The sequence below is a fragment of the Eremothecium cymbalariae genome, chromosome 8, assembly GCF_000235365.1.
Source record: "Eremothecium cymbalariae DBVPG#7215 chromosome 8, complete sequence".
Taxonomy (NCBI): Eukaryota; Fungi; Ascomycota; class Saccharomycetes; order Saccharomycetales; family Saccharomycetaceae; genus Eremothecium; species Eremothecium cymbalariae.
In genome coordinates, this window is record NC_016456.1 from 524,993 (window position 1) to 537,026 (window position 12,034).

A 12,034-nucleotide genomic window follows, 5' to 3' on the forward strand; every position below is an offset into this window, starting at 1 on the left:
TGCATGTACGTATATATATTATTTAACTGTTATTACTCAGCGATTAAATCTATAACTAACTTGTGCACTCACTCTGTGATCACCAGTATTAAAATTTCTGAACTGAACAACTTCTCCGTCAGCGATCTCCTTCCCATCAGAATCAGCCCATTCCATTGGTACATTTGCATTTGCATCTGTGTATGCCAACACATTAAATGTATAATTTCCCTCATTTTTTAATTCTGGTAAAAATGTAACACTGGCGGTTATTTGCCGCATCAATGCTCGAATCTGCTTTTGTGTTTCTTCCAAGTCATTATTATGCTCCGATTGCTCCTCACTACCGCTATCCGTGATGTGCTGTACATCAAATTCCCACCTTTCAACCACATCCCCTTCATCCTTGTCCACCATCACAAGCACCAGCTTATTACATTTGCCACCAAGTAACCACCTATGTACCTGCAATAGTATTTTCCTTATGTAGTCCTTCAATTCGTCATCATGGGTCTTTAGCAAGTTCATTTCATATTTCTTAACCGTGGTGAAATCCTCTGGAGGGTACACAGCTCTCTGATAGAGGATAGTGTTAATGCTGTATTCAAAGAATTCTGTGACTGCTCTTGTAGATCCCTTTAACGAGATAGGATTAGACATGTTCTTGATAGTTCTTGAAGTTAAATTGTTTGCATTTACGCCTCTTTATCTCTGTGGTTAGGTTCATGAGATTCTGGCTCGCTAAAGTTTCTACTTCAAAACAATTGTGCTGATCCTTCCCTTTGCATCTTAAAGCGTTCAACAGAGAGAGGATGAAGACAAACAGAAAGGACAAGTCAACAACATGGTATGTTCTAGTTAGGATTAGTTTCAGATACCTGCCAATCATTAACTAACATTAAAGGCGTTAGCACGGTATTAAAAGAAGAAACTTGACACAGGAGGCACTGGTTCAAAAGAGGAGTCAGGCTCAGCAGCAGATCCACAGATATAGAAGCCAAACTGCGAAAGTTTTAAGTTTGAAAGGTGCTAAAGTATATAGTATTGATGCTTTAAAAGAGACTACAATATTGTTGGATTTAAATCCAGAGTTCAATGCTGTTTGGAATTATAGAAGGGATATTATTAAAGGTATTAGGGATGAATTGAGTGAAGATTTTTGGCATGATGAATTGAGTTTTACAATGGTCCAGTTAAAAAGTTTTCCGAAAGTGTATTGGATTTGGAATCACAGGGTTTGGTGTTTGAATAATTGCCAAGGTAATGCGCTTAAACTTTGGAAGTATGAGTTGGGAATTGTAGGGAAGATTTTAAGCATGGATCCAAGGAACTTTCATGGTTGGCATTACAGGAGAATTGTAGTGAACAAACTTGAGGCGTTGAGTCGTATTTCGATGAATAAGGATGAGTTTAACTACACCACCAAGATTATCAATGAAAATATCTCCAATTTTAGTGCTTGGCATCAAAGATGTCAGCTAATTCCTAAAATGCTTAAACACGGAGAAATTACTAACTTTCCTGAGTTTGTCCAGAAAGAAACTGATTATATTATCAATGCAATGTTCACTGATGCAGATGATCAATCTGTATGGACTTATGTGCATTGGTTTATTAAAGATGAGTGTATTGTGAACAATATTCCTACACAGGAGTACATATCCATGCTCCTAAAATTCGAGGAGAATATTACCATGATTAACGAGGATGAGATTGATTTCTCCGGAAAGGAAAATATATGGTGTTTGAAAACTTTGGTTTCAATAGAGTCCATTCAAATAAAAAACCTGGGTTTGCCTATAGAATCGCATATCAAAGATTATTTGAACAAATTAATGGATCTTGATCCTCTAAGGAGAAAAAAATATGTTCACATGTTGAATAATGCTTGATTTATATATATAAGTAATAATACAAGTGAATGGGTTAATGCGTTTAGGGGTATTTTTTGTTTTCAACGGGCTTATTAAAGGAGTGAATAACTTATTATTTGGATCGTTTAGCCCCACTGGGCCCTGCTGGCATTGCTTCCTCGGCAACTCTCTTCCTGTCTAGAACATATCTCCGTTCACGTATCTTATAATCCCGCTCTTCGATAAGATATTTATCCTTTTCTATGGACGAGATATTTTCCTTTAAGCCCTTATCCTCTCCAACTTTAGCCTTTAATTTTATGAATCTTTCAACGCTAATCGATGTTAAATTTTCTGGTAGATGGTTCTTCAAATCGCATATATCAAAAACATTGATGAAGAAGTTTATAACTGATACATAAGCTTCATTAACTGAGTCTTCATCACTTTCAAATAGATTATATCTTATGTTCGGCCATTGCACGTTTTCCAACAGTTCGCACGCGATCTTTAAAACTGCCAGAGCAATAGTGTGTTGTGGAACAATTAGTAAAAGTTCTAATTTAATAACATCAAATGCTATAAGCCACGCCAAATGGCAAACATTATAATCTAAAGACAATTCACGCCCAATTTTGACAATGTATTCGTCGATATGTACTGTATTATTGATTCGATGATCGAATGCACATGTCTCTAGTATCCGTAACTCCATTTGAACAATTCTTGTTTTATAAGTCTCTAACTTCTCAGATGTAACCTTCGCAGAATTCCTCAGCTTTAATGACGCAGAACAGAGGTCTCCAACCTTCTTAACGGTCTCCACCTGTTTGCAACTAATAAATAAGCAGCTTGTTGCCACATCGTAACACATCTCCGTTTCAAATTTATTGAATACATAATATCGTTGATAAAAATACATTGCAACCTCCAGAGTCTTCCTGGGGAACTTTAACTGTACGCATATATCACATAGAAACTTAAAAACCGATATTCTTTTTTGATTGTAAGTTCGACGGTCAGGTATGGTATTTTTCTGAGCTCTCTTTATTTGTTCTTTCGTTAAATACGGTCTCGAGAGTGTTAGCTGACTCTCATATACTGTAGCGGACATTTCCAAACTGCAACAGCTATATCTAAAGATACTTTAAGAACCTGATAATATTCCAAGGGATTGATTGTTGACGTATATAAACCTTTTGGTGATGCATGTTCGACAGCGGCAGGTCTTATACATTCGGAAAATTTGAAAAATCACCGAACACGGGTTGATAGAAATCTAAAATCATCATTAATTAACCCTCTCAAACGATCTTCCCTCTACCTATCAGTGTCTTCCCATGGAGGTTTTTGTTGGATATAAGTACTCTGAAAGCTTTATATACAATTATTTTAAGTCTACCTTTAACCTTGAAGAAGTTTTGAGGTCAAATTCTCCAGGTCATCCAAACTTTGAGGCTCTTCGACTTCTATGATGTCATTGGCACGGCGGTCCTCCAGATAACGCTCTTCTTGGTCACGTTGTAGAAGCTTTATCTTCTTTTTAGAAGGTTTATTGGAATCCGCGTAATCTGAATCATAGTAGTCTGATTGCATGTCATCGCTTAAGTTGGGTGTTCTCAGGTATGCGGCAGTGGAACCTGTGGTGTGTTCACAATCGTCTCCACTGTCATGGCGTTCTTGTTGTGATTCCATTTCTCTTTTCAGGGCCTCCAACCTCTTTCTCTTCTTTTCTTGTCTTTTGTCCTTGGCAAGTTTTTTATCTTGCACATCAACCTTTGCCATAATGTCAGCTTCCTTGGATAGAAATTCTTTCTTTTGGGATTCTGCGTCACCTTTCTTGTGAAATTCCTCCTCGCCTTCTAGTTCATATATTGGATGTGGAATACCATCATCATCGAACTTCAGCTTTGAAGGATTGCCGTTTGACGATAAAGAAGCCTTCTTTGACACTGCCCTCTTTTGTGCTCTCTTGGAAGATATCACCATGGGTTGCGGCAAATCTTCTTCGTTTAACTCATGATTTGAACGCTTAATGGTCATAAAATCGTCAGTATCGTTAGTGTCCCCTCCTGATTTGGTAATGTTTAGGTAATGTTCACTCAAGACAGTTTGGTTTTTACGGCCAAACATCCTGTCATATTTAGTCCTCACTGGTTTGTTCTCTTCTTCTTCAAGATCACCATTTTCGTTCGTTTTAGACAATAATAATAGTTTCCTCGAAGTGTTTTTCAATTCTTTCGACCTCTCTATAGATTTCATTCCTTTGATTTTGATCTTTGGAGCGCCTGGTAATCCTAAAGAAGATGCAAACTCTTCAAGAGGCAGCTCTGAAAATTTAAATACTTCGGTATCCTTCTGTATGTAGATTGATCTGACATATGATATAAATGCCTTTTGTGCCAAATATTTGAGCTCGGGGCTCTTGAACAGTAGGGATTGCAGCTGATTTCTAATAGATTTACGTTTTGACTGCTTAATCACTGACTTTTTTGGTTCTATCATTTTGGTCTTCAATCTTTTTAAGAAGCCGGGTTCTTCTTGTGGAGTTAACATAATAAGACATTTTCCGCTTTTACCGTAACGAGCTGATCTACCTGCCCTATGAATGTAAGTGTCAACATCTTCAGGGCAATCTACTTGAACCACCCAATCAACTGTAGGAAAATCAATGCCTCGGGCAACGACGTCGGTCGAGAACAAACAAGCATGCTGCGCTCTGCTAAATTTGTCCAAGGTTTCTGTCCTAGCAGTTTGTTTTTGTCTTCCATGCAAATGCATCAAAGAAATACCTGGCTGTAACTTTCTAAATGTCTCATAAACAAAATGTACCTGTTTGGAAGATGACAAAAACACAACTGTCTTTGAGTTCAAATGCGACTTGATGAAACTAAATAGTATATCCAGTTTATCTGGAAGTTCAACATCGATGTACGATTGCTCTAACGTTTCCGGAGTGGCAGGTTGGTTTTTAGAGAGTAATGTGTCGGAACCAATGCTTTTATAATCAACCAAAGATAGCCTTGCCAAGTCTGCCAAGGATTGGGATTGAGTGGCAGAAAACAATAGAGTTTGTCTATCTGGAGGTAAATTTGACACAATTGCATCCAATGTCTTTTTGAATCCCATATCCAAACACCTATCCGCTTCATCCAATACTAAAATTTGTAAATTAGAACTAGTTAAACCAACAGCCTGATCCATATGCTGTAATATTCTACCGGGAGTACCAATTAAAATATTAATCTTAGAAATTCTATCCATTTCGAACTTCACATCCTTACCACCAATAACTAAACCAGCTGAAAACGATGTATGCTTCCCGATCTTTATCAACACTTCATAGATCTGCATTGCAAGTTCTCTTGTAGGGGATATTATCAGCGCCCCAAGACCATCGAATTCAGTCCACTTTTCACGGTATAGTTTTTCAATAACAGGAATCAAAAAAGCCAAAGTCTTACCAGATCCCGTCTTCGCCGCACCAAGTATGTCATGGCCTTTTAAGGCCATTGGAATAGAGTCTCTCTGTATATCTGTCAGTTTTATAAATCCTGACTCTTTCAATCCTTTTAATGTAACTTCACTAATAGGTAACTCATCAAAAGAAGAAGCAGTACATTTGGTGGCACCAAAGTCATTAATTCTTCTCTTCAATTCGTCCAAAGCCCTTTCCTGCTCTTTGCGTATCTCTTTACGCTTGCTCGTCGTTAACCTGTGTCTTTTCGCCATATTGAGAAAAAACGACCTCGCAAATGATATATCGGACCTGGGCTAAGTGCTAATGAATAACAATACAGTATAATTATACACCAATGCAATGCTTTCTTCTGAAATCAACGATGAGATTGTAGTGATGAGTTTTTGCAATTTGAAAAGAAAACGGATTTTTTAAATTTTATTTTTTTCAAAAATAAGAGTCACGTGTAATCGTTTCTTTTTGACCATTCAAAAGAAATATGGCCGTTGTATATTTGAACGTTGTGAGGAGTTTATTAAAAGCACTAACTTCTGTAAACCTGATGTATTATGCAATGCTAGTACGATAGGATGCTTAAACGGAGTTCTGATGGGTATCGAACAAATTGGTCAGGTCGTAGGGGAAATAATTATAAGCGTTCACGCTACGGTGACGATGGTAGAGGGTATAGACGGCACGCATTCTTACCTGTCTTCGAGCCATCGGGATTGTTAAGCTTGGAATCGAATTCCAGGAATCAGGTTGCGCTTAAACATGTGGAGCCCTCTGATTCGGTTTCTCCAGAGGTTCATTATACGCGATGGAAGGTGCCTTTGAGAAGAAGAACGAGGTTTGAAGCGTTGTTGTATAGAAAGGGATCTCAAGAAGGCGGTAGTGGTAATGATGAAGTACAGGAAAGATGGGAACTTTCTTCGGCAGCGAGTTATATAATCGGTAGTACGATTACGAAGTCGGATAAAAGCGAGAATGCGGCTGTGGTCACTGATATTGGGATTCCAGAGGAGACTATTTCGGAACAACATGCGGTGATCCAGTTTCGTGAAAGGGATGGGGGGGCGTTAGTTCCCTATGTAATAGATTTGAATTCGTCGAACGGGACTTTATTAAATGGTTCGGTGATTCCTCAGGCTAGGTATGTTGAACTTCGCAGTGGAGATGTCCTGGAGTTTAGTAACAATTCAAATGACACAAATTTTGAATTGATCTTTATGGCAGTATGACTTTGCAGGGCCCTCCCCATGTAAAAATTTACAAATAAAAATTTCTTTTGAGATTATTAAATAAGGATGCATAAAATCGAAATCATATATATTTATATATACAAAACGGTGAATACATCCCAAAATTATTTTATCGAGAATCTAATTCTCTCCCCTGTATCTCTCTGCCTCTTTAATCGACTTTCTTCTGATCTTTCAAAATTGCAACATTAGGGATAAAAAGTGATATTAAAGTAGAGGAAACAAGACATTATATTAACCGATTTTTTATACTTGATATGGTTGTAATTGGACTGTGTTAAAGGTAATGTGGACGTAAAAACACGCGTGCTGCGGGTTATTACGTACCCAAAAAATGAAATGAACATCCGTCTTATTTTATTGTAAGTAGTAGTACCAGTGGTAGTAATAGTAGCTGCAGTAGTATGAGTTTTTTTTTTATTTGATACCAATTAGAAAATAATAAATTAACGAGGAAGAAAAAAAATATTAAAGATAAAAAAAAGTACGGTGGCCATAAAGATAAAATTTATTATTTACAATTCATCGTGGTCAAAGTAATCATCATCATCATCTTCGTCGTCGTCGTCGTCATTGCTGCTACCAGCGCCTGCTGCTGCGTCACCGTACAATTTGGAAGTGATTGGGTAGGCGGCCTGGGATAAAGATTCGAATTTCTCTTCAAACTCTTCCTTGCCGGCGGTATCCGTGTTGTCTTCCAACCATTCCAAAACGTCACTTGCAGCGTCTAACAAGGTCTCCTTGTCTTCTTCATCCAACTTAGCACCCAAATCACCATTGACTTGGTTCTTCAATGAGTGGGCGTAGTTCTCCAACTTGTTACGGGCTTCAACCTTTTCTCTAATCTCTGCATCCTCGGCAGCATACTTTTCAGCTTCCTCGACCATTCTGTCAATCTCCTCTTGAGACAACCGACCCTTGTCCTTGTTGATGGTGATGGATTCAGATTTACCTGTACCTTTATCGGTGGCAGAGACTTTGAGGATACCGTTGGCGTCCAATCCAAAAGTGACCTCCACTTGGGGAACACCTCTTGGTGCTGGCGGGATGCCGGTCAACTCAAACTTACCCAACAATTTGTTATCCTTGGCCATGGCTCTCTCACCTTCGAATACTTGGATCATAACAGTTTGCTGGTTGTCCACAGCAGTCGAAAAGATTTGGGACTTTTTGGTGGGGATTGGGGTGTTTCTTTTAATCAATGGGGTCATAACACCACCAGTTACCTCAATACCCAAGGTCAACGCATTGACATCCAACAAGACGATATCTTCCACACCTTTCTCACCGGACAAGACACCAGCTTGCACGGCAGCACCGTAAGCAACCGCCTCGTCTGGGTTAATACCTTTAGAAGCCTTCTTGCCATCGAAAAATGTTTCCAACAATTGCTGAATCTTGGGGATTCTGGTGGAACCACCGACTAGAACAATATCGTGAACTCTCTCCTTAGGCAAATCGGCGTCCTGCAAAACTTTTTCAACAGGCTTCAACGTCTTCTTGAATAGATCCAAATTCAACTCTTCAAACTTGGCCCTAGTCAACGTCTCCGAAAAATCGATCCCATCAACAAAGGAATCGATCTCAATCCTGGTAGACATCTGACTCGACAATGCACGCTTGGCCTTTTCCGCCTCTCTCTTTAATTTGGCCATCGCCTTCTCGTTGTCAGTAACATCAATACCGTGCTTCTTCTTGAACAGCTTCACGAAATGACGAACCAACTTGTAATCGAAATCCTCACCACCCAAATGAGTGTCACCGGCAGTGGCTAGAACTTCAAACACACCATTCTCGATCGACAACAACGAAACATCAAAGGTACCACCACCCAAATCATAAACTATAATCTGGCGCTCATCCTCGCTCTTGTCCAATCCATAAGCAATAGCTGCCGCAGTGGGTTCATTGACAATTCTCAAAATATTCAACCCAGCAATAATACCTGCATCCTTGGTGGCCTGTCTCTGCGCATCGCTGAAATACGCTGGCACAGTGACCACCGCATGCGTGACCTTCTTGCCCAAGTAATCCTCCGCAATATGCTTCATCTTACCTAGAATCATACCGGAAACCTCCTCAGGTGTAAAGCTCTTTTTCTCGCCCTTGACAGACACCTCCACAGCAGGCGACCCGCCCTTGTTAACAACTGTAAACGGCAAGTGTTTGATATCCCGCTGCACCGTCTTGTCATCGTACTTCAACCCAATCAACCTCTTGATGTCAAAAATAGTGTTGGTAGGATTCGCCGCAACCTGGTTCTTGGCCGCATCCCCAATCAACCGCTCCTCGTCCGTAAACGCCACATACGACGGCGTGATCCGGTTCCCCTGTTCATTAGCCAAAATCTCCGTCTTCCCGTTCTTCATAACAGCAACGCATGAGTACGTCGTACCCAAATCAATACCAATAACAGTTCCATACTCTCCGTCCTGCGCTACCTCCTCCTCAGCACCAAAAACCAACCCCCCACGCGAAGACCCAGCCGACCCGCCCAGAAACAAAGGCCCCGCAATCAAAACAACCGCATACAAAACACCAATAAAGGGCAAACACCAACCCGATATTCCTCTTCTCGAAAACATCTTTTTTTTCCTTACCTTATCTTATCCCCCACAAACAAGAGCTCTCGTCTATATATACGCTCTCTCTGCCACCTAATCTAACAAAAACAAACAAAAAACTCGATTTTCCGCCTGTATGCTTCTGTTTCTCCAGTACACTATACACACAATATTACCAACACCAATCAATCAATCAATCTTGATAATAAAGATATATACCCACTTCGTTTATCCGTGAATCAAGCGAATCAACCAAACAACAAGAAACACTAATATGTTCAACCAGAACAAACAAACAAACAGATAAATAAACAGAAAGTACGGTGAATATATAACCAATAATAAACTCTCTTTTGTAAACAACAACGAATCCACAGGGGGCGTTCCTCGACGTTAAGTTATTTGGCTCTTTATATGGATTTCTCTGGATCCTGCTGGGCGGCGAGGGGGAAACTCGGTGAGGAAGCCGCCCATATCCTAAAAGGAGATATAGGTGCACTGGTGCGTGCGGTGTTTTCTGCGTGGGCCGGCTACGTCGCGGGCGGGCGTACCTGACACGTAGCGGCCACGTTGCACAAAACTTTTCGGAGGGGCGTTCTAGAGGATTCCACGGTCACGTGCTATGTACAGTTGCTTATGTCAGCGGTCACGTGTGGAAGTCACGTGACCGCGGGCTAGTCACGTGCTTTGTGCGTTTTCTTCTCGTGCCGTTCCCCACACACACTCTCTGGCTCGGCTCACACGCATACAACTGACCTCAACACACACAACAACAAGCAATGGACGCCATTCCCACAGTACACGCACGCGCACAAGCACTTGGCTGTCTTTGTCTTCTTCTCCATCTCTCTGATTGACCACAGTTCCTTTTGGAAAAGCACATTTCCGTTTTCTTCTAGATTTGTGATCTGGACAAAACAAAAAAAAGCTGCCTGTCTCTTGTCGTCGTGTTATTTGAGAGAGAGGGAAGAGAGCAAGAGCAAGAGCAAGAGAGAGCGTTGGTGTAGTAAATATGAAGTATCAGCGGTTGGAGGAAGAGGAAACTTCTCTGGAGAGGCTGGCGGAGGCGCCAGCGCAGGTTTCCGGCGGCAGAGCCGCCGGAAATGCCGCTCGGGGTACTGCTGTTTATAGTGTTGAGGAGGGTAGTGATGGTGGCGGTGATTTCACCAGCAGGGCGAGCACGGGCACGATTGGGAGGTTGGTGCAGATACTTGCCAAGTATGCACGGTTCATAGGGCCCGGGATGCTTGTTTCTGTTGCGTACATGGATCCGGGGAATTTTTCAACGGCAGTGGCAGCGGGTTCGGCGCATCGGTACCAGTTATTATTTTCAGTGTTGGTGTCGAACATACTGGCAGCGTTTTGGCAATGCTTGTGTGCCAAGCTGGGGGCGGTGACCGGGTTGGATTTGGCGCAGAATTGCCGCAAGTATTTCCCGCATAATGTCAACGTGGTTTTGTATGCGTTGGCGGAGATGGCGATAATCGCCACGGATCTGGCGGAGGTTGTTGGGACGGCGATCTCGCTGAACATACTGTTTGGGGTTCCCTTGCCGCTGGGGGTGGTTCTCACGGTGGTTGATGTGTTGGTGGTGTTGATGGCATATAACCACAGCGGGTCGTTGAGGATGGTGCGGTGGTTCGAGATGTTTGTTTCATTGTTGGTGATGCTGACGGTGATTTGTTTTACCGTGGAGTTATTTTCCGTGCCGGTTGGTTCTGTCAAGCAGGTGTTTGCAGGGTTTCTGCCGAGTAGAGTCGTATTTGAAGGGGACGGTTTGTACCTTAGTCTGGCCATTCTTGGTGCCACGGTTATGCCGCACTCTCTGTACCTGGGCTCCGGGGTGGTCCAGCCACGTTTGCGTGACTTTGATACTCGCAAGGGACATTATGTACCAAGTGAGCAGGACGTGGAGAACAACCATTCAAATTACAAGCCGTCTTTGGATGCCATCAATGAAACGATGCATTACACGGTTGCAGAGCTCTTGGTGTCCTTGTTCACCGTGGCGTTATTCGTCAACTGCTCCATTCTCATCGTTTCCGGGGCTACTCTATACGGCAAGGGCGCAGACCAATCTACTGCGGATTTGTTTTCCATTTACACATTGCTGTGCGATACTCTCTCCAAGGCCGCAGGCACCATATTTGTCCTGGCCCTACTCTTTTCCGGGCAATCCGCAGGGATCGTTTGCACCTTGAGTGGACAAATGGTCTCCGAGGGATTCCTCAACTGGACCCTTGCTCCAAGCGTCAGGCGGACTCTTACCAGAGCGGTCGCCATTACTCCGTGTCTAATCCTCGTGCTTGTCACAGGGAGAACGGGCCTCTCGGCGGCCTTAAACGCCTCCCAGGTTGTCCTTTCCTTATTACTCCCCTTCGTTTCCGCACCGCTGCTCTACTTCACCAGCAACAAAGAAATTATGCGTGTCCCGCTAGATAACAACTGCTACCACCACATGCCCAACGAAGATGAAATCCCATTGACCACCTTTGATCTAGAAACCAACGAACATGCACAATCACCCTCCCCAGCGTCCCCTGCCCATCCTGCCCCGATCCTTTACAAAGACATGAGCAACAGCCCCCTGACAACGGTAGTCTCCTGGTTGGTCTGGTTCTTTATCTCTTCATTGAACTTTTATCTCCTGGCATCCTTCGCCAGTGGTAAGGATGTCCATCTATAAGAGAGAGAAAGAAAAACAAAAACAAATATCAAATCAATTGATCTGATTGCCCCATCATCTGCACTCCCGCCCTGTTCTGATAATACCGTTTGCAAATGAATCGTCGACAACCGTTAATTCTATAATAATACAAAAAATCTTGGTTTTCTAGTTATTGTCGTTGTTGTCTGCCAACCAGCCAAAAAACCCCCCACGCAAACCGAAAAAGGGACAAAATAAAAAAAATAAAG

General features: G+C 42.0%; 7 protein-coding genes across 7 annotated transcripts; 3 read left to right on the forward strand and 4 right to left on the reverse strand.

Annotated features, from left to right (window-relative positions):
- Positions 1–36: 36 nt before the first annotated feature.
- MAD2 (spindle checkpoint protein MAD2) lies at positions 37–639 on the reverse strand (the record flags this gene model as incomplete). Its single annotated transcript, XM_003648309.1, has 1 exon — positions 37–639. The coding sequence occupies one exon, from the start codon at positions 637–639 to the stop codon at positions 37–39; it is 603 nt and encodes a 200-aa protein (XP_003648357.1).
- A 184-nt stretch (positions 640–823) lies between these two features.
- Positions 824–1,871, forward strand: BET4 (Rab geranylgeranyltransferase BET4; the record flags this gene model as incomplete). Its single annotated transcript, XM_003648310.1, has 2 exons — positions 824–826; positions 891–1,871. The coding sequence occupies 2 exons, from the start codon at positions 824–826 to the stop codon at positions 1,869–1,871; spliced, it is 984 nt and encodes a 327-aa protein (XP_003648358.1).
- A 94-nt stretch (positions 1,872–1,965) lies between these two features.
- On the reverse strand, positions 1,966–2,946 carry CTK2 (Ctk2p; the record flags this gene model as incomplete). The annotated part of the gene is made up of 1 exon (XM_003648311.1): positions 1,966–2,946. The coding sequence occupies one exon, from the start codon at positions 2,944–2,946 to the stop codon at positions 1,966–1,968; it is 981 nt and encodes a 326-aa protein (XP_003648359.1).
- Positions 2,947–3,236: 290 nt separating this feature from the next.
- Positions 3,237–5,564, reverse strand: HCA4 (RNA-dependent ATPase HCA4; the record flags this gene model as incomplete). Its single annotated transcript, XM_003648312.1, has 1 exon — positions 3,237–5,564. The coding sequence occupies one exon, from the start codon at positions 5,562–5,564 to the stop codon at positions 3,237–3,239; it is 2,328 nt and encodes a 775-aa protein (XP_003648360.1).
- A 318-nt stretch (positions 5,565–5,882) lies between these two features.
- Positions 5,883–6,533, forward strand: PML1 (Pml1p; the record flags this gene model as incomplete). The annotated part of the gene is made up of 1 exon (XM_003648313.1): positions 5,883–6,533. One exon carries the CDS (start codon positions 5,883–5,885, stop codon positions 6,531–6,533), a length of 651 nt encoding a protein of 216 aa, XP_003648361.1.
- Positions 6,534–7,069: 536 nt separating this feature from the next.
- Positions 7,070–9,139, reverse strand: KAR2 (Hsp70 family ATPase KAR2; the record flags this gene model as incomplete). Its single annotated transcript, XM_003648314.1, has 1 exon — positions 7,070–9,139. One exon carries the CDS (start codon positions 9,137–9,139, stop codon positions 7,070–7,072), a length of 2,070 nt encoding a protein of 689 aa, XP_003648362.1.
- A 991-nt stretch (positions 9,140–10,130) lies between these two features.
- On the forward strand, positions 10,131–11,804 carry SMF2 (divalent metal ion transporter SMF2; the record flags this gene model as incomplete). The annotated part of the gene is made up of 1 exon (XM_003648315.1): positions 10,131–11,804. One exon carries the CDS (start codon positions 10,131–10,133, stop codon positions 11,802–11,804), a length of 1,674 nt encoding a protein of 557 aa, XP_003648363.1.
- Between the last annotated feature and the right edge of the window lie 230 nt (positions 11,805–12,034).